This window comes from Aotus nancymaae, unplaced genomic scaffold, assembly GCF_030222135.1.
Source record: "Aotus nancymaae isolate 86718 unplaced genomic scaffold, 86718_ANA_hifiasm-v0.15.2.pri h1tg000011l, whole genome shotgun sequence".
Classification (NCBI taxonomy): Eukaryota; Metazoa; Chordata; class Mammalia; order Primates; family Aotidae; genus Aotus; species Aotus nancymaae.
The window spans coordinates 83,719,628-83,736,875 of NW_026988422.1; the positions used below are offsets into that span (position 1 = coordinate 83,719,628).

The following is a 17,248-nucleotide window of genomic DNA, read 5'->3' on the forward strand; positions in this document are numbered from 1 at the left end:
TCCATCTGTGACTGGCACCCTTCTACAGAAGTAAACTGCCTTGCTGAGAGGAATGATCTTCAAGTGCTATTTCTTTTGTGGCATCAAAATTTTACTTACAACAAAATAAAATAAAATAAAATAAAAGCTTGCCCATGTTAACATCACAAATAAATGGCAGACATGGGCTATAAACTCTAGTAGTTTGACTCTAGAGCCTACACTCTCAACCGTTATCCTACCACTGACTTAACTCTGTAAACGAAACATATACATTTGTGGTGTCATTTATTTTAATATATCCATTTGTTAAATATTTGTTTAAAACATATGTAAATTGGTCAGGTATGGTGGCTCATGCCTGTAATCCCAGTATTTTGGGAGGAAGAGGCAGGTGGATCACCTGAGGTCAGGAGTTCGAGACCAGCCTGACCAACATGGAGAAACCCCGTCTCTACTAAAAATACAAAAAAATTAGCTGGGTATGTTGGTGCACACCTGTAGTCCCAGCTACTTGGCGGAGGGGGAGCTGAGGTGGGAGAATCACTTGAACCCGGGAGGCGGAGGTTGCAGTGAGTGGAGACTGTGCCACTGCACTCCAACCTGGGCAACAGAGATATTGTCTCAAAACAAACAAACAAAAAATCCCCAAAATATGTAAATCATGTGGCTCCCATCTGCAATCACAGTGCTTTGGAAGGCCAAGGTGATTGCTTGAGTTCAGGAGTTCGAGAGCAGCCTGGGCAACACAGATAGTGAGACCCTGTCTCTGAAAAATTTTTATAAAATTAAAAATAAAATTGAAAAAAACTTTCTAAATCAAAATTTATTTAAGGCAATGAAAGTATAATACTGAAACCAGGATGGGATAGCATGAGAACCACCTCAATTCCCAGAAAGGGAGGTTTGGGGTGGTTATAACTGACTCATAACAAATAATCCAGTTAAGGGAGGAATGCAGAAATACCCTCTCCTAGTGCTAGAGAAGAGAACCTTCCAGACTCTCCCATTCCCTCCCCAGCAACAAGCTGAGCAAATCAGTCATCATCCCTTTCTCTCTAAGGTCTTTGCCCATATCAAATAACAAAACTCACGAAAATTACTTCTAGCCACAAATCATCAAACATCATGTCCAGATTCTTATCCTGAATTCTCCCAACTCTCAAAGCTGCATGTTACTCTATGTGCCCTGCAATAGCAGATGAGAGGCTGATGGCTCAGGGAAGTCAGAACAAGTCTTCTGAAGTTCCACTGCCAGGGAGTAGCTAAGCCAGAATCTGATTCCCAAGCCCCCTTGCTCATGTGCTCCCTCAGAATCCCTGCGGCCTGCCTGCCTGAAATGTCTCACACCCTTCTCTGCCTGAACTCTGCTGATTATCTTCCAATTTGAACCTCAGCTCTTCACAGCCTTTCCTGACACCTGTGCTTCTGGGACCAAGTTGGTTGCTCCATCCTCTGTGATCCCCAAACACTCCTTTAGTGACTTTATGAAAGCACTTACATTGCAGTTTAGTTATTCAGCAGACAGTGAATGCAAGCACTGGGTTTATTCTTCCATGTACTTCTAGTACCCAGCACACAGGTTATCAACAAACATTTATCTAATGAATGGATCTCCTTAGTCATCTAGTTCAAGATTTTCCTCTAAGGTTTATCCTCTTATAATGCCTTCACTTGTTCCAGTTGAAGGTTGATTCCCCCAGTTGGACTTTAGATGGCCTCTTGTTTAATGTCCTGGTACTGAGTTGAGCCTTCTGAGATCTGCAGAGAGCCAGGCTGGTCTCCTGGGGTTTTCTCCATGTCTTGCATTCCTACTCTGGTTTCTTCGCCCCCTGCTAACATCTGCCCACCACCCTGGTCGCTATTTTTGGAATTCCTTTTGGTTTACCCTGTCCTTCCAAAAAATGTGATGCCCTGCACAGAAGGCAACAAGGCAGCAGTAAGGTTTTGAAATCAATCAAGTATAGATAAAAATTATCCTTAAAAATTCCTGGGGAAAGTGCCAGGAAGAATGCCTGGGTGATCCCAGGACAGCTAATTTCCCACTGCAATAGATAACTGTTTCTTTGCTAGATGATCAGCGAGAGAAACTAGATATGCATTTAGGGTCCATGTTGTGGGAAAAACATGTATCTATAAATATCAGAACTCCATTTATGAAGCACATGGGAATGAAATTAGACTGAGGAAATAACAGATGAGATTTCCCTGCTCTCATGATCACAAGGCATATACTTTGTGTGGGAATCAGCCACACTACTGAAATCTTGTGTGTGGACTAGGCACGGTGGCTCATGCCTGTAATACCAGCACTTTGGAAGGCCGAGGCAGGCGGATCACGAGGTCAGGAGATCGAGACCAGCCTGGCCTACATTGTGACTCCCCGTCTCTACCAAAAAAAAATACAAAAAATTAGCTGGGCATGGTGGCACGCACCTGTAGTCCCAGCTACTTGGGAGGCTGAGGCAGGAGAATCGCTTGAACCCGGGAGGTGGAGGTTGCAGTGAGCTGAGATTGTGCCACTGCACTCCAGCCTGGGCAACAGAGTGAGACTCTGTCAAAAAAAAAAAAAAAAGAAAAGAAATCATGTGTGTGTGTGTGTGTGTGTGTGTGTGTGTGTGTGTGTGTGTATGATGCAACTTCCTGTGTGGTCGGAGACAAGGAGAATAGAACTATCATGGTCCTCATTTCATGCATTTATCAATTTACCCCATTTATTATGTGAACGTTCTTCTCCCTACCTATCAACATCCTCCTTTATTTCTTTGTTGACTTTCAGAATTGAGTTGAACTTCAGAGGTTTTTCAATTTGGAGTTCATGAACCTCTGAAATTACCTTAACGTTTTCAAGTATCTTGCTATGTGTATGGTTTTGAGCAGAGTATCTTGGCTTCATTACCTTTGCAAAGGAGGCTTAGCAGCCAAAAGGTTAAGGACCATTGTGTTCAGTGTTTAACATACAAATTGCAAATAGAACATTGAGTCTTTGTTAAGAGAAGTGACTTTACATGTTTAACAAATATTACAAACTGAAACAAAGAAATACAGTTATAACCAGTGAAGTACTCTATTATCTTCCCTAAACAAAAGTATTGGGAGCGTAAGGAGCAAAACTGCCTATTCCACAGGAGATCACAGCAGACCTTCCAGGAGAAAGCTAAAAAGGCTCTTGAAAATTAACCCCCAATTCCCCCTTTTCAAGAACTTGAATCTTGTGCTCATTCTGAAAGTTTCCACTGTTCTGGAGGAGCATAATAGGCACTTAAGGAAACGGTATGGTATTGGGATGAGGAGTGAAAAGAATTACAGAATTGTTTAACAGAACAATGTGCTAAAGACTTGGGCTGCATCAAAATTATCTCACAGAGATAAGACACACTGATTCCGCAGTCTGGGGAAGAGTGGCATCAAGACAGTCAATTCTGGAGCAGCTGGGAAGAGAATGTGGCCCAGGAGCATTTCTGGATCCCTGGAATACCACCAGGAGGTGGAATACCATCCTTTACATCTTGGTCCAGAATGTAGGTGACAATGCCTTTGGACTGGCAAGTTCCCAGAGGAAAAGAAAATGACTTCTTTAGAGCAAGGAGTTCTCGACATCTTTTGGGACCCCATTATGTTCCACTTTTTTTTTTTTTTAAAAAACACTTAAAGAAAGATTGCTTTCCCCTCCAAATAACAGAATGAACATTATCTTAAAAGGCAAAGACGTTGCACGAAACCGCTGGGCCAGAATCTCTGTTCCCCATGGGAGAAGTGAATTACCTGAACTTTGGGTCAATAGAAGAAGTAAGACGCATAACACCCTAATACTAGGACACAAGTCCTGACCTTCTAAACCAAGGTTTTCAGCACTTTGGTAAAAACACTAACAAACTCTAAGCCTGGCAAAGGTAACAATACATACCCAGATTGTGGAAGGCACTGGAGAGGTGGCCACTGGTCACGCTGGGCAGTTGAGCAGCTGAGAATGCCCTGCTCTTCTGCCTAGAAGTGGTCTTTAATATTCTTCCCCTCTTTCTTTCACTTTCCCTTCTGAGAAAAGAGCCTTTGTTTACCACTCCCACCCCGCATTAGCTAAGGGTTTCTTATAAATCACCCAGATTCTCAGAAACACTTGAGCTCTTGACCAACCTTCCTGTTGAGACTGTCCAATCGGGGTGGGTTGGCTGGGGGGCCAGGTTGAGACCAATGAAACCCTCTTGAGAACCGAGCGATTAGCTGGTCATTGCATCAGCCACCCCTCATCGCACGCTGGCCTCCAAATAACCTCCCCACCCTCTTCCCGTTCCCCACCCTCAGCATCTGTGTGACAGTGTTTGTGTGTAGTCGTGGGCGGTGGAAAGAGAAACTAAATTCCCCGCATCTGTTCACTGGGGCGGTGCAGTGTGGTGGAAAGATCAGGAGTTCTGGTGTCACAGACGCCTGGATTTCAATCCCAGCTTGGACCGACTCGAAACCCTGGGCAAGGGTCACATTGCTTTTCTGCTTCCCCTCGATTTCCTCATCCGTGAAATGGGCATGCAGAAGCCTGCTAACATTACCACTGAGGGAACTAAGGGCAGCACCACGCAAAGCCTCTGGCACATGGCAGGCGCTAAATAAAAATGGGGGCCTCTCTCCTCGGGAAAAGGAAAGAGGTGGAGACGATGGAAGGGCCGGTGCCGGCGGGAAACGGAGAAGGGGTGGGTAGGCGGCGCTCAGAGGAAAGGGGTGAGGGGTCGCCGGCAGGCTCCGCGCCCCTCACGGTGCCAGAACGTGGTGGGCAGCAAGCCGAGCTCTGAGGATATTCCCAGGAGGGTCAGGCCGTTGGGTGCCATGCCGGCGTCCCTCCATCACGCCCTCCCTTGTTCCCGCATTCCGCCCCGGGTTCACTCCCCTCGCTTACCCGGCGCCCAGTCGGGCCAGTCAGCGATACCGGCTCAGCCAAGGGTTTTCTCCTGGGCGTCCGTGGAAACGCCGTCCGGACGGAACAACTTCCGTCCCGACGGTGCCATCATTGGCTGTTCAAGCAGGGGCGGGGCAGAGGCCGCCACTGATTGGCTGGCGGCTCCGGCGCCGCGCCGGAACGCGACTGTACTTTGCAGTGTTGGCGGGTCTGCCTCCGGGAGAACGGAGCGCTTCCGGTGCGTGTGGTGAGCAGCGGGCCCCGGGCTGGAGGGGGCCGGGACTGGGCAGCGCCCGAAGCGCCCCGCGCCTTTTAACGCGGTCATGGTCGCTCGCTTTCCTTTCACTTCCTGTTCCTTCAGAAAGCGCTGTGCTTTGGACCCACCTTTCCTGTTACTATTGACAACTCGGCTAACTTCCATTCATCCTTCAAAACCCATCTCTGGTCGTATCTTGTTTGTTACCTTCATCGGTCGGGGGTCTCCGGGGGGATCTGTGTTTTGTGTTTAATTTCCACCAACACCAGACCCAGCATAGGGCTTGACAAAGAATAGGTAATCAGGAAATGTTTGTTGAATGGAATATCCTATTTCTTTTACTTCTACATATCCCCTCTCCCACCTGTTTGCATTCCAGAAATATTTTTAGACGCTGGGCTTCTAATAGTGAATCAAACACAGAAAGTCCTGTCCTCATGGGGCTGACATGCTGATAGTGACTGTCAGAGCCACTCGCTCCTTCCTTGGACTCTTCAGTGCCCCTGCCTTCTCTTCCATCTGGCTGTCTCTGTTCCTTTTAGTTTAATCCCTCACCTCTTCCCAGAGGGAGGACGGGCACCCTGGTGGTGGGAATCTGGTGGCATCCCTTTGACAGCAAGGAGTCGGGTGCTATGGTGGGTGGTGCCTAGGCAGAGGAATTGAGACTGGCCTCCGGACCAGGCTTAGTATTTAGAGAGCAGAAATGCCAAATTATTTGCACTGCACAATTCCATCAGTTTATAGTCTTTCATATTATATTAGTTCCATCTGAGATGAGCTGGCTGGCTTTAGAAGTTTTATTTGAACTTTGGCTTTGTGTGTGGAAGATGTTACCTGCCTGGAGTGGGCTGCGAACTGGGGCGGCATTACTAGAGGAGGCTGACTACAGACATTTATGGAATGATGCTGACTTGGCAGAGGCGAATGGTGCCATTTGGGGGAAAGGGTGGAAGGGGTTGGGTGGTTGATTCCAGGGGACATTGAAACCCATTGTCTAGCAGAAGAGATGGCTAATAGGCAGGCTGTATGGAATGACTTAGCAAAGGACTTGGAGGGAATCTGTTGATGCTGACCTGATTCCACCTGTTGGGGGATGGAGGAGGAGCTTGGCCTGTTTGATTAAGGTGGGGTGCACTGGGTTTTCTTGAAGCTGCTCTATTGCCTGAGCGTTCTGTGCTGTTCCACCGCGCCCTCTGCTGTCCCGGGTGTGCCTAGCATCCTTTTTCTCTGAATTGTACTTGGTGCTAACAGCACAGAAGTAAAACATTGATCCAGACCAAAGCACTTTTTTCTGGGAACTAATTGTTAACAATTTATAGTGCACGATGGTCCAGAATTTCAGAAAGGATTTTTTTTAACAAGTGGAAATTCACTGCAGTGTGAATCTGTGTGTTGGGAGTGAAACGGGTGGATTTGGATCATGCCTTTAGAATTGCTCCCAGCACTCTTGGGAGGACGGATAGATACCTCAGGACCTTAGCCTTGTGCTGTGGGCCTGTCTCTCCAGCTGACTGCTATGGAGATGGGATATCCGGGGGAATAATGCTCCAGGCAGAGAGAAAAGAGGGAAGGGCTGGAGTACAAGGGAAAGGTTGCAGAGGATAGTGGCAGGCCTTTCCCACCGTGGATCCTGGACAGCTTTTGATTTAAATTTTCAGACCTAACCTCATGCATGATGATGAGCCTATGTTCTTCTCATTTGTTGCTAATAAGCAGTGCAGCAGGTTTTCTTTGTACATTTATCTTCATGGATTTATACATCTAGCAAACATATGCTAGTATTTGTGTAGGATAGAGTTCTGCAGTGAGGCTGCTGGGGTAGAAATGATGTGTTGAAACTTGTAACACGTATGACCAAAATGGACCTTCCAAAGGCATTTGTAAAGTAGCCCTGGATCTTTCTCTCTAGGCATTGTCCTCCAGGCCCCCCTTTTTTTTTTTTGAGACAGAGTCTTGTTCTGTTGCCCAGACTGGCGATCATGGCTCACTGCAACCTCTGCCTCCTAGATTCAAGCAATTCTCCTGTCTCCGCCACCCGAGTAGCTGGGACTACAGGTGCCTGCCACCATCCTGGCTAATGTTTGTATTTTTAGTAGAGACATGGAGTTTTGCCATATTGGTCAGGTTGGTCTTGAACTTCTGACCTCAAGTGATCCACCAAGAGGTCCGGGATTATAGGTGTGAGCTACCGCACCCAGCCCTGGTCTTCTTTTATGTTCTTCAATAAAAGTTTTAGTTTTCTTTCCTTTTTTTTTTTTTTTTTGGACATGGAGTCTCCCTCTGTTGCCCAGGCTGGAGTACAGTGGTGCAATCTCAGTTCATTGCAACCTCTGCCTCCCAGGTTCAAGAGATTCTCCTGCCTCAGCCTCTCAAGTAGCTGGGATTACAGGCATGTGCCACCAGGACTGGCTAATTTTTGTATTTTTAGTAAAGACGGGGTTTCATTATGTTGGTCAGGCTGGTCTCAAACTCCTGACCTCAAGTGATCTGCCTACCTCAGCCTCCCAAAATGCTTGGATTACAGGCATGAACCACCATGCCCAGTCTTTTAGTTTTCTTCATGTAGGTCTTGCTTATTTTTTATAGATTTACCTCCAGCTATCGCATAGTATTTATTTCAAAAATTGTATCTTCTAACTAATTATGCCTGGTGTGTAGAAAAGCCTTTTGTGTGTGTTTGTTTTATTTTATTTTTCATACAAGAAAACCTTTTATTTTAAACCACAGATAGCAGGTGGCCACAACTATCCATGTTTCATTAAAGTCACATAAAACCTAGGTACAAAAGCACCACTGATCATTGCTCTAGAAAAACTGCATGAAAATTTCAAATATGCACAGTAAAAACACCACAGTATGCACAGGACTAAATTTTAAAGCAAGTGCATGGATGCTGAATCAATTTGACAGCTTCCAATATTAAATTTGTATTTATTTTACTTGAGGATGATGTGAATTTCCAAAAAGCATGACTATGAGAGGGTGAAATGTCCATCCTTATATATTTTTGTATGCTGACTAGTAGAGTCCTAAAAAATTAGCGTTTATGAATTACTTGGTAAAAATAGCTTTTAAAAGTTGTCCCAAGAGATACATAAAATCAACCCCAATTTTTTATGACAATTCATTCTCCCTTCTTATCCACAGATTCAGTTTTCTGTGCCTTCCCCTCCAGCTTCCTGCTTTTCCTCCTTCTTCCCTTTAGCACCTCTGGTAATCTTGGCTCCAGGTTCTTTCTTAGCAGATGTGTTTCTTGGCTTGGGTTCAGGTTTTGGTGGAGCAGGTTTCACTGACAATCTGGCAGACCGTCTCGTGGGCTCCTGGTTAGTTACTTTGGATCCATCTTTGCCCTCTGCATTCTTTGGAGACTTTCTCTTCGGCATAATGACTCTATGTTGGTGAAGCAAAAAGTAAAGCAACCAGCTGGAACTGCTGGCACTGCCGCTGGATGCTGCCTCTGCTGCGGCAGCTGCTCACGCGAGGAGGGGCATGGCATAGCCTGGCCTCTTTTTTTTTTTGAGACGGAGTCTTGCTCTTGTTGCCCAGGCTGGAGTGCAGTGGCATGACCTTGGCTCACTGCAACCTCCACCTCCCAGGTTCAAATGATTCTCCTGTCTTAGGCTCCCGAGTTGCTGGGACTGCAGGTGCCTGCCACCCCACCCCGCTAATTTTTGTATTTTTAGTAGAGATGGGGTTTCATCATGTTGGCCAGGCTGGTCCTGAACTCCTGACCTCGGGTGATCTGCCCGCCTGGGCCTCTCTAAGTGCTGGGATTACAGGGGTGAGCCACCGTGCTCAGCCTGTGTTTATTCTTTTTTTTTTTTTTTAAGACAATGGAGTCTTGCTCTGTCACCAAGGCTGGAGTGCAATGGCGGGGTCTTGGGTCACCACAGCCTCCGCCTCCTTGGTTCAAGCCATTCTCCTACCTCAGCCTCCTGAGTAGGTGGGATTATGGGACACGCCACCACACCTAGCTAAGTTTTGTATTTTTAGTAGAGATGGGGGGTTTCACCGTGTTGGTCAGGCTGGACTTGTACTTCTGACCTTGTGATCCACCCACCTTGGCCTCCCAAAGTACTGGGATTATAGGTGTAAGCCACTGTGCCTGGCCGACCCGTGTTTATTTTTGGGAGTGTTGAATTGTTGGATTTCCTAGGTGACATGTTTTCTTATAACTACACACATATTCTTCCATGCACATTTTCTGACGCTTGACTTTGTTTGATCTTAGGTGGTTTGGCTTTGAAGGACAGCAAGAACTCTGTCTTTAATGGCTTCGTTGGTAGCTTATGATGATTCGGACTCGGAGGCTGAGACAGAGCCTGCAGGAAGTTTGAATGCCATGGGCCAGGTGAAAGACACTTCTGGTGTGGCCAGACCGCCTGGGCAGGATTTTGCATCTGGTACACTGGATGTGCCCAAAGGAGGGGCACAGCCCACAAAGCATGGCTCTTGCGGGGACCCAGGCGGCTATCACCTCCCACTGGCTTGCCTTGGGAGAAGCGATCGGGGATCTTGCCCTAGCCAGAGGCTACAGTGGCCCGGGAAGGAGCCTCAAGTCACCTTCCCCACCAACGAGCCTTCTCGTTCTTCTCTGTGGACGAGCCATGTTCCAGCCAGCCACGTGCCCCTGGCAGCTGCACGCTTTAAGCAAGTAAAACTCTTCCGGGACTTTTCCAAGTCATCTTTCTGTGCTCAAAGTGAGTCTCAAACCGTAGGTAAAAATGGCAGCTCTTTGCAGAAGAAAAAGTGTGAGGACGGTGTCGTACCCTATACCCCCAAAAGACTAAGACAGCTGCCGGCCTTACGCATGGAAACAGGCAAGGCTAACGAGGCGGCGCCACAGGGGTGCCCTGCAGGGCGGGCCCCAGCCCCTCTTTGTGTGGCCCCCAGAGTGTCTGAGTTTATTCAGCCGTATTTGAACAGCCATTATAAAGAAACCACGGTTCCCCAGAAAGTGCTTTTCTACCTGAGAGGCCACAGGGGCCCTGTCAACAGCGTTCAGTGGTGTCCAGTGCTTTCTCAGAGCCACATGCTTCTCTCCACTTCCATGGATAAAACTTTCAAGGTAAGACTTGAGTGAAAACTTCCGCTTTCAGATGGTCTTAGGAATACGCTGCTGGAGTAACAGTGAAGTGGAGGGAGGTTACAGGCTGAACTTTTGTGTGTGTGTGTATTTCTGTAATTCTCTTTGTTGCATCCGAAAAAGGGTGATCTGTGGTCAGCCCAGGGTCATGAGACCCTCCTGCCCCACCCCTTCCCTGATGCTGCTTTGCTCAGGTCGCCAGAGGATACTGCTTCTTATCCCTCTCGGAGGCTGTGAGAGTGATTAGTAGGAGAAGAAAAGCAGGCCCAGGACCAAGCCCTGGGGACTGGGGACATCCTCTGTGACCCTGTGGAGCACTGAGCCATGCCAGCTCTGTGCCCGGTGCTGTGCGGGTTTCAGGAGCTGTTGAGAGAGGCAGATAGACCCAGCCCCTGGTGTCAGGCTTGCACAATGTGGCAGGAGCCATTGACAGGTAGACAAATGCAACCCTGGGCCGTGAGGACAGGTCCCCCAGTAAGGACACACAGGTGCTCTGGGATCCCAATGGGAGGGGCCCCAGCCTAGCCCAGGAGGGCTCAGCAAAAGCCTCCTGAGGAATGGGAAGGTTTTCTTGGGGATGGGGGCAGGAGGGCACGTTGGCTGCAGGAGCCTTGTGTATGCATCGGCTCTAAGCATGAGGGCCTGGGAGCTGGCTTCAAGCATGAGCGTGTGAGGGGCTGGAGGCCGGGGAAGCAAGGTCAGGGAGGGTTTCACATGTCCTTCTGGGGACTTCTGGTTTTACATGGAAACTCCTTTTTGCATTGTCTTATTTATTTTCCAGGCTACTGAAGTAATAGTAATGCATCCCCACAGTATGCAGGCACAGTGTCGTGTGTCATTGTGCCTGCCGGGGACCTGTCTCCAGCCTTCTCGCTGTGCACTGCGTCTCTCCTCTCTCTCTTCACAGCTAGCAAAGCACCTGATATGTAGTGGGTGCCAACTAAATGCCAACTGAACAAAAAGCTCTCGGGAAGGAAGTACCTTTGAGGGCCTTGGCTTCACATCAGCTTTGCTGCAGAGTAGCCAGCTGGTTGACCACTGGCCCGGCTGCCTTCCTGTGGAGTCTGGCGTCTCCTCTGTAAAAGGGCAGAATCATACCTGGTCATGTGCTCATGTGAGAAAAATGCTGGAAAAGTGCCTTGCACAGAGCTAGGTACCTCATAGGGGCTCAGCAAATGGTGGTTCCCTTGCCCTTGCTTCCTCAGAGTTCTGGAACCAACTTTCCTAGATCACTTCATTTGCAAATTACATTTTGAGCTTTTCTCTCTAGGAAGCATTTTCTAAAGCGAAGAAAGGAAGCTCCAGGTATAGAGATGTCTTTGAAATGAGCTGAATTGATAGGTGTCATTTTTTTGTTGTTGTTTTTTGGAGATGGAATCTCACTCAACTGTTGCCCAGGCTGGAGTGCAGTGGTACGATCTCAGCTCACTGCAAACTTTGCCTCCTGGATTCAAGAAATTCTCCTGCCTCAGCCTCTTGAGTAGCTGGGATTACAGGTGTGTGCCACCACTCCTGGATAATTTTTTATATTTAGTAGAGATGGGGTTTCTGCAGGTTGGTCAGGCTGGTCTCGAACTCCTGACCTTGTGATCTGCCTGCCTCGGCCTGCCGAAGTGCTGGGATTACAGGGGTAGCCACTGTGCCCGGCCTGATGGGTGTCATTTTTAAATGGCAAATTGTAGTCGTGAAGTGGCTTGTCTGTGCTCTTTTCTGGCAAGACTCATAGAGTCCTGGGGGAGAGAAAGTCATATTCTCTCTTCAGCCTGGCGTTCTGGGATTTTCACTCATGTCTTTGGTGCTTTTCCTGCAACACTGGGTACTGTGAAGTGTGTTTGGAGGCTTCTGGCATCCCTGGTATGGGTCACAGTGTGTTGGCATTGACCCTGTGGCCCTGGGGCTTCTCCACTCTCTTTCCCAAGTCTGCGCTGCAGGGGCTGGAGAGTGGGGAACCCATCAGAGGGTTGCTGGTGGGCCTGGGCAGTGTCTGGCTGGCCCTGGAGTTTGAGTGGTGGCCCTTGTCCTCCGGGCACTTGCCTTCCTGTTGCGGGGGGGGGATCCTTCTTTCCTCCATGCTTCTCTCATGCCCCGCCCTCTCGAGGGTCCCCTCCCTTTGCTTTCCTACCTGTTGGGTACCTGCTCCACAGCCGATGCCCAGCCTGGAAAGTCATCTTCTCTGAAAAGCTCCCCGTTGGGTCCAGTGAATACATGTTTAGTGGGCTCTAGCTTTGTGCAATGTCCCATTTTAGGGGCTGGAGAAACAGCAGTGATCAAGACACACAAATCCCCCCACTTGGGAATTTGGCAGGTTGGCAGGGTGTCCTCGTGTCCAGCCTTTCACCTCTGGGTGTCCTCATGACTGTCCACTGTTTGAATGTGCTGCTCTCCGCTGCTGCCTGTGGGCCCTGGGAGCTGGGCCCAGGGCCTCCTGCCCTTGTCTCTTGTTGCAGGGGTGATTGCAGCCTCACCTCTTGGGGCAGTGCCGTGGAGCAGTGGATGGGCTGGAGTTGGAGTGAATGGTAGCGTCCAAGGCACCCAGTCTAGGTGCTGACATGTGGCAGGGGCTTTGTGGAAGGTAGTCCTGGCTGAGGGGTGGTACCCAGAGGGAGGGAGAGGGCAGGCAGGCCGACGGCAGCACAGACTGGAGGAGAGGTTAGTTATAGGCAGAGATGGGTGGCGTGCCTCCACTCAGGGCACTGCCTCCTGGAGAGATGTGGGGCGGCAGGTGTGTCCTGGTGGATGCCCACCTGCGTGCCCGCCTCCAGAGTCCTCTGTCCTGATGGTGAGCAGCAGATCTGGAGCCCTGTGGGACTGGCTTCTGTCCCGTGTCGTCAAGTGTTCCCTGGGCCCTGCTGGCAGGGAGGCAGCTTGGGTCACTTTTGCCTGGGAAATTGAGACTTCCTAAACAGAAGCATCCCCATGTTAGTTTTTGAGCAGAGAGCACCTGAGTGGAGGCACTGATTTTTGGCCTTGTGGAGTAGACGTGGATGTTGGGATATGTTTCTGCCCCCATGGAGGGGAAACTGTGAGCAGCCAACTGACTGTGACACCTCATGACCAGAAGAGGGCGCAGCTGGCCCAGCTTGGAATAACAGCGAGGGCGGCTTAGACTGAGGGACTGTGGTAGGAATCCCTGCTCCTGGGCTGGGAGTCAGACCTGGGTTGAGGTCTGTGGGGCTGCCCTGGGTGGGGCCAGGGTCCGCTGCTGTGCCCACCTGTCCTGAGGAGATGGTGTGAGCTGCAGGTGATGATGCTGGTATTGGCCCCTTGGCCTGCCAGACAGCTTCCAGGAGTCCCCTCACCACACTGTGCACCCTGGGTGCCTTCCCAGGGCAGAGCACTCTGCTGTCATGAGGCTGGGCCAGGGCCAGCATGGCTGCTGGGGTTGGCATCTCCTGACTCTCTTTTTACTGTGCTGCCGTGAACATCAGGGCTTTTATAAGCCATAGATACAAATGGTGGGCCAGGGCTGTGTTTTAAGATATTTGACAGTTTTCACTGATGCGGTTATTTGGCAAATTGGGTTTGGGCAAATTGACTTTGAGCAACTTTTCAGTGTGAAGAGTGTGTGGCAGGGGCTGGAGGAGCCAGGATGGGAAGACAGATCGGGAACCGGGTAGGAGCCAGGCGGGAGCTGTGGACAGAAGTCCTGGCTGATGCCTCAGGCTTGCTGGGCCACCAGGTTCGTGTGTGGCCTGGCTGGGCAGCACGTGGTGTTCTTTTCTCTCCTTGGTGTCAGAGGTGGGGCAGCATGGCAGATCTTGGGGGCCTGGTGGCCCGGGGAAGGCAGTGTGTGGGTGTGGGTGGTGGATCTGGAGTGGGTACAGGGCCTTGGGTGCAGGCAGGAGTCCTGGCTGGCTGCAGCTAGTCCCTGGAGGAGAGCAGATGGTGGGTGCAGCAGGGAATGAGCTGGAAGAGGCGGATGCAGCAGTGTACTCCCCAACTCGGTGCTTCCTTCCCAGGGTGCTCCCTCCCTGCCTTTTGGTTAAAATCTGCCAGAGTGCCTTCTGGGCCCCTGCTGGATCAGGAGGGAGGGAAGAGCTTGGGGGCGGGGTGACAAGACCTGCTTGGGCCCTTCCTCTGCAGCCAGCCCCTGGCTGTCTGGTCTCTGGCAAGTTACCTCACTTCTGAGCCTCCATTTGAGTATCTGAAAAGTGGAGAGCATTATACATGCCTTGCTGGATTTTTGTGAAAAGTAAATGATATTAGATGTGAATCACCTAGTGCAGTGCCTGGCACGTAGCTGGCACTTAGTGTGTGCTTGAGTTCTTGCTTTTCCCCAGGAATTTCCTCCCTTCAATGATACGTGCTCATGTGTTATTTAATTAACACAAGTAGCCATGGAACCATATCAGCTTCACCTAACTAGACTTTAAGCTTCCTGAGCCAGACCCATTTTTATGTTCTTCAGCATCTGGCACAAAATTGTGTACATGTTAAGTGATCGATAAAGATTAAAACAAATTTTTGGATTTTATCGCAAGCCTTTGTGGAGGGATTGTCTTTTGAATGCATAAATTCTATTCGCCACTAGGGGGCACAGTAAGACAATATAAGCAGCTCATCCAAGCTTCTAGAATGTGGAAGAATCCTTGATTCAAGGTAACATTTACTGAAAAATGATTTCTTTCTGATCAGGAGAAAAACAGCACAGTCCAACTGATTAATCTAAAGAACATGGAGTGCCAGTTCCTTCATCGCCTTAAAATGTAGCTTTGGAATTCATACATTTCAATTGGGCACATTACAGTAGAAAGACACTTATTTTAATGTGTTCTAAATGTTCTGTGAGCTGTAAAATATGCTTATATTAGTTTTGAAAAATTTACAGCTCGAGAAATTAAGTAAAATAAAACAATGACTCATAATTCCACAGCGCTGCTCTTTCTTTCCTGATGATCCTTTCCTGCCCTTGCCTGTGAACGTGCGTGTTTTCTCGTAGCTGTAATCCCAGCACGGATACCCTTTCATACACTCTTTTCATCTCCCAGTGAACTCGCTCGGCTCAACATGTTTCAACACCCACTGCACGTAAAGGTAGAAATTCAGACTTTGATGCCGTTTTTGAAGGAAAACGTGTATGTGGCCTGCTTTAACCAAACACAGCCAGCCCTGATTGAACGCTCCCATGTACGGAGCCCTCTGCCAGGCATGGAGTGGAAGTCCCAAAAGAATCAGGTGTGTTTCCTGCTTCCAGGGGCCTGTGGTACCTGTATGAAGACCTGCAGTTCTAAAACACAGAAGGGTTTAAAAGAAATTGTATCAATTAGATGTTGTTTATTTGCTTTACAGAACAATTTGCTCTAGAAATTCTTTCAGTAACAAGCTTCCTTAAAATACTTAAAAAAAAAACTTTTGATTTTTGATCATGAGTGTAATATTTTCTTGTGAAAAGCTTTGACGTTGCAGGAAACTTGAAGTATGAAGGAGAAACAGAAATCATTGATAACCCCCAACCCCAAGTCAGTGCCTCGCTCACATGAGGGGCCTCCCTGGCCTGGGCCTGCATTCCTATCTGTTTACATCACTGGGCGTATTGCATAGTATGTGCACTTTTGAGTTTTCCTCTGCTGCCCAGTCTTTTGTAATGTTTGTAAGGGGAATTTTTCTACCTTATTAAAAACTTTTCCCCAAAGATGTTTTCATAACTGTCTCAAATTTCATACTTTGTCATTTCCATGTTGTTTCCTATAATTTCCTGCTTTCATTAAAAAAAAAAAAATCTATATTTCAGTGAATTTGGCTATACATAGATGTTGTCTTTTCTTGCTGCCTTAATGCAGTTAAGATGGGCCTTGGTTTACACCCAGGCATTAGCTAAAGCACTTGTGTGTGGGGAGTGGGACCTGAGGAGACTGGCAAGCCTTCAGTGCCACCGTTGTACTCCTCGGCTCCCATGCCATATCTGCTTCGTAGCTGTGTGACTTTGGGAAAATCACTTAGCCTCTCTGATCCCCTAGTTCTTCACTGGTAAAATGTGGATATTGACACCAATTAAGGTTGTTGCCTTAATTGAAATGAACTGAAATGAGGGATTCAGCCTAGTGCCTGACAAGGGAGAGGCTAAGGAAGCATGTTTCCGACTCCCCTGTACCTGTATTGATTAGTTATAAAACAAAGTATAGAAAAGACAACTCACCTGGAATCCTCCAACTTACTGTAACTCTTGTTTTTGTGAATCTTTTCATTGTCTGTCTCTATGCACGCATTTTTTTAAAGCATTTCAATTCCAGTGTTCTTGTGATAAATACGTTCAGAATCTAAAGAGTTTGAGGTTTGTTTGTGCCAAGCCATTCATGCACTCCCTTTTCATGTACTGAACTCTTGGCAGGTCCATGTTGGAGAGCTGGGTCCCTGTCCCCAAACTGGTCACATTTAAAGCATGACAGAAGGGAAAGAATCGCATAGCCCTTTGCCCGTTTCCAGGGCAGGTTTGCAGCTGAGCCTCTGGCAGTGCTGAGTGAAGCAACCTTACAGCAGAGGACCCAGGAGAGCAGTGTGGGTCAGGGAAGATGTGCCACCTCCTGTCAGCTGGTACCAGGGTCAGCTGGCTCGTGGGCACCTCCCCATGCATACCTGGAGGAAAGGACTTTGTTCTGGAGGCTGAAGACCCAGGAGGGGTTTCGCTGTGCTGTCCCCGGCTCTGTGGCTTCTGACTGGGCGTCGGATGAGAGGACGGAGAGGGCTAGCCATTGCCGAGTGCTTACCGTGTGCTGGGCATGTTCTAAATGTTCCATCTCCTCTTCATTACAGGCCTGAGAGGCCACGGCTGTCCTCATTCCCATTTTACAGATGAGGAAGTTGAGGCACAGAGAGGTCAAGGGACTTGTCCGTGGTCACACAGCTAGTAAATGATAGAGGCAAGCAGGGAAGTTGTCTGTCAGACTCAGAGCCTGAGCAGAAAGAGCTACCACCCCCATGCTGCCCTCCTGCCTCTGAGAATAAGGGATGGAAAAGTGTATCCACTTCACCCAAGTGGTGTCCGAGCTCCATCCCAGCTTGCAGATCTTGTGGTTCTGTTAAGGGACATATGGAGAAGAGA

At 48.6% G+C, this 17,248-nt stretch overlaps 3 protein-coding genes across 6 annotated transcripts in view; 1 reads left to right on the forward strand and 2 right to left on the reverse strand.

The window, feature by feature from the left end:
* The window catches only part of WARS1 (tryptophanyl-tRNA synthetase 1), a 39,429-nt gene extending 34,474 nt beyond the window's left edge, over positions 1-4,955 (reverse strand). Inside the window, exon 1 of one of the 2 annotated variants that reach the window (XM_012471243.3) lies at positions 4,868-4,955. The gene's annotated coding sequence lies outside the window, so the exon portion shown is untranslated. Of the gene's footprint in view, positions 1-3,886; positions 4,203-4,867 lie in introns of those variants that run through there. The other variant, XM_012471242.3, reaches the window with a different exon arrangement.
* Positions 4,956-5,057: 102 nt separating this feature from the next.
* WDR25 (WD repeat domain 25) overlaps positions 5,058-17,248 on the forward strand; it is a 163,743-nt gene continuing 151,552 nt past the window's right edge. Inside the window, exons 1-2 of one of the 3 annotated variants that reach the window (XM_012471239.3) lie at positions 5,058-5,114; positions 9,355-10,191. In XM_012471239.3, coding sequence (XP_012326662.2) covers positions 9,394-10,191 — 798 coding nt within the window. In that variant the 5' untranslated portion in view covers positions 5,058-5,114; positions 9,355-9,393. Of the gene's footprint in view, positions 5,312-9,354; positions 10,192-17,248 lie in introns of all 3 variants that reach the window. The other 2 variants (XM_012471238.3, XM_012471240.3) reach the window with 2 other exon arrangements.
* On the reverse strand, positions 8,197-8,507 carry LOC105730195 (high mobility group nucleosome-binding domain-containing protein 3-like). The gene has a single exon (XM_064374510.1). The coding sequence runs from the start codon at positions 8,504-8,506 to the stop codon at positions 8,273-8,275; it is 234 nt and encodes a 77-aa protein (XP_064230580.1). The 5' UTR covers position 8,507; the 3' UTR covers positions 8,197-8,272.

Coding starts and splice junctions, on each gene's coding strand:
- LOC105730195 (XM_064374510.1), bottom strand. CDS start 8,506: ATGCCGAAGAGAAAGTCTCCAAAGAATGCAGAGGGCAAAGATGGATCC.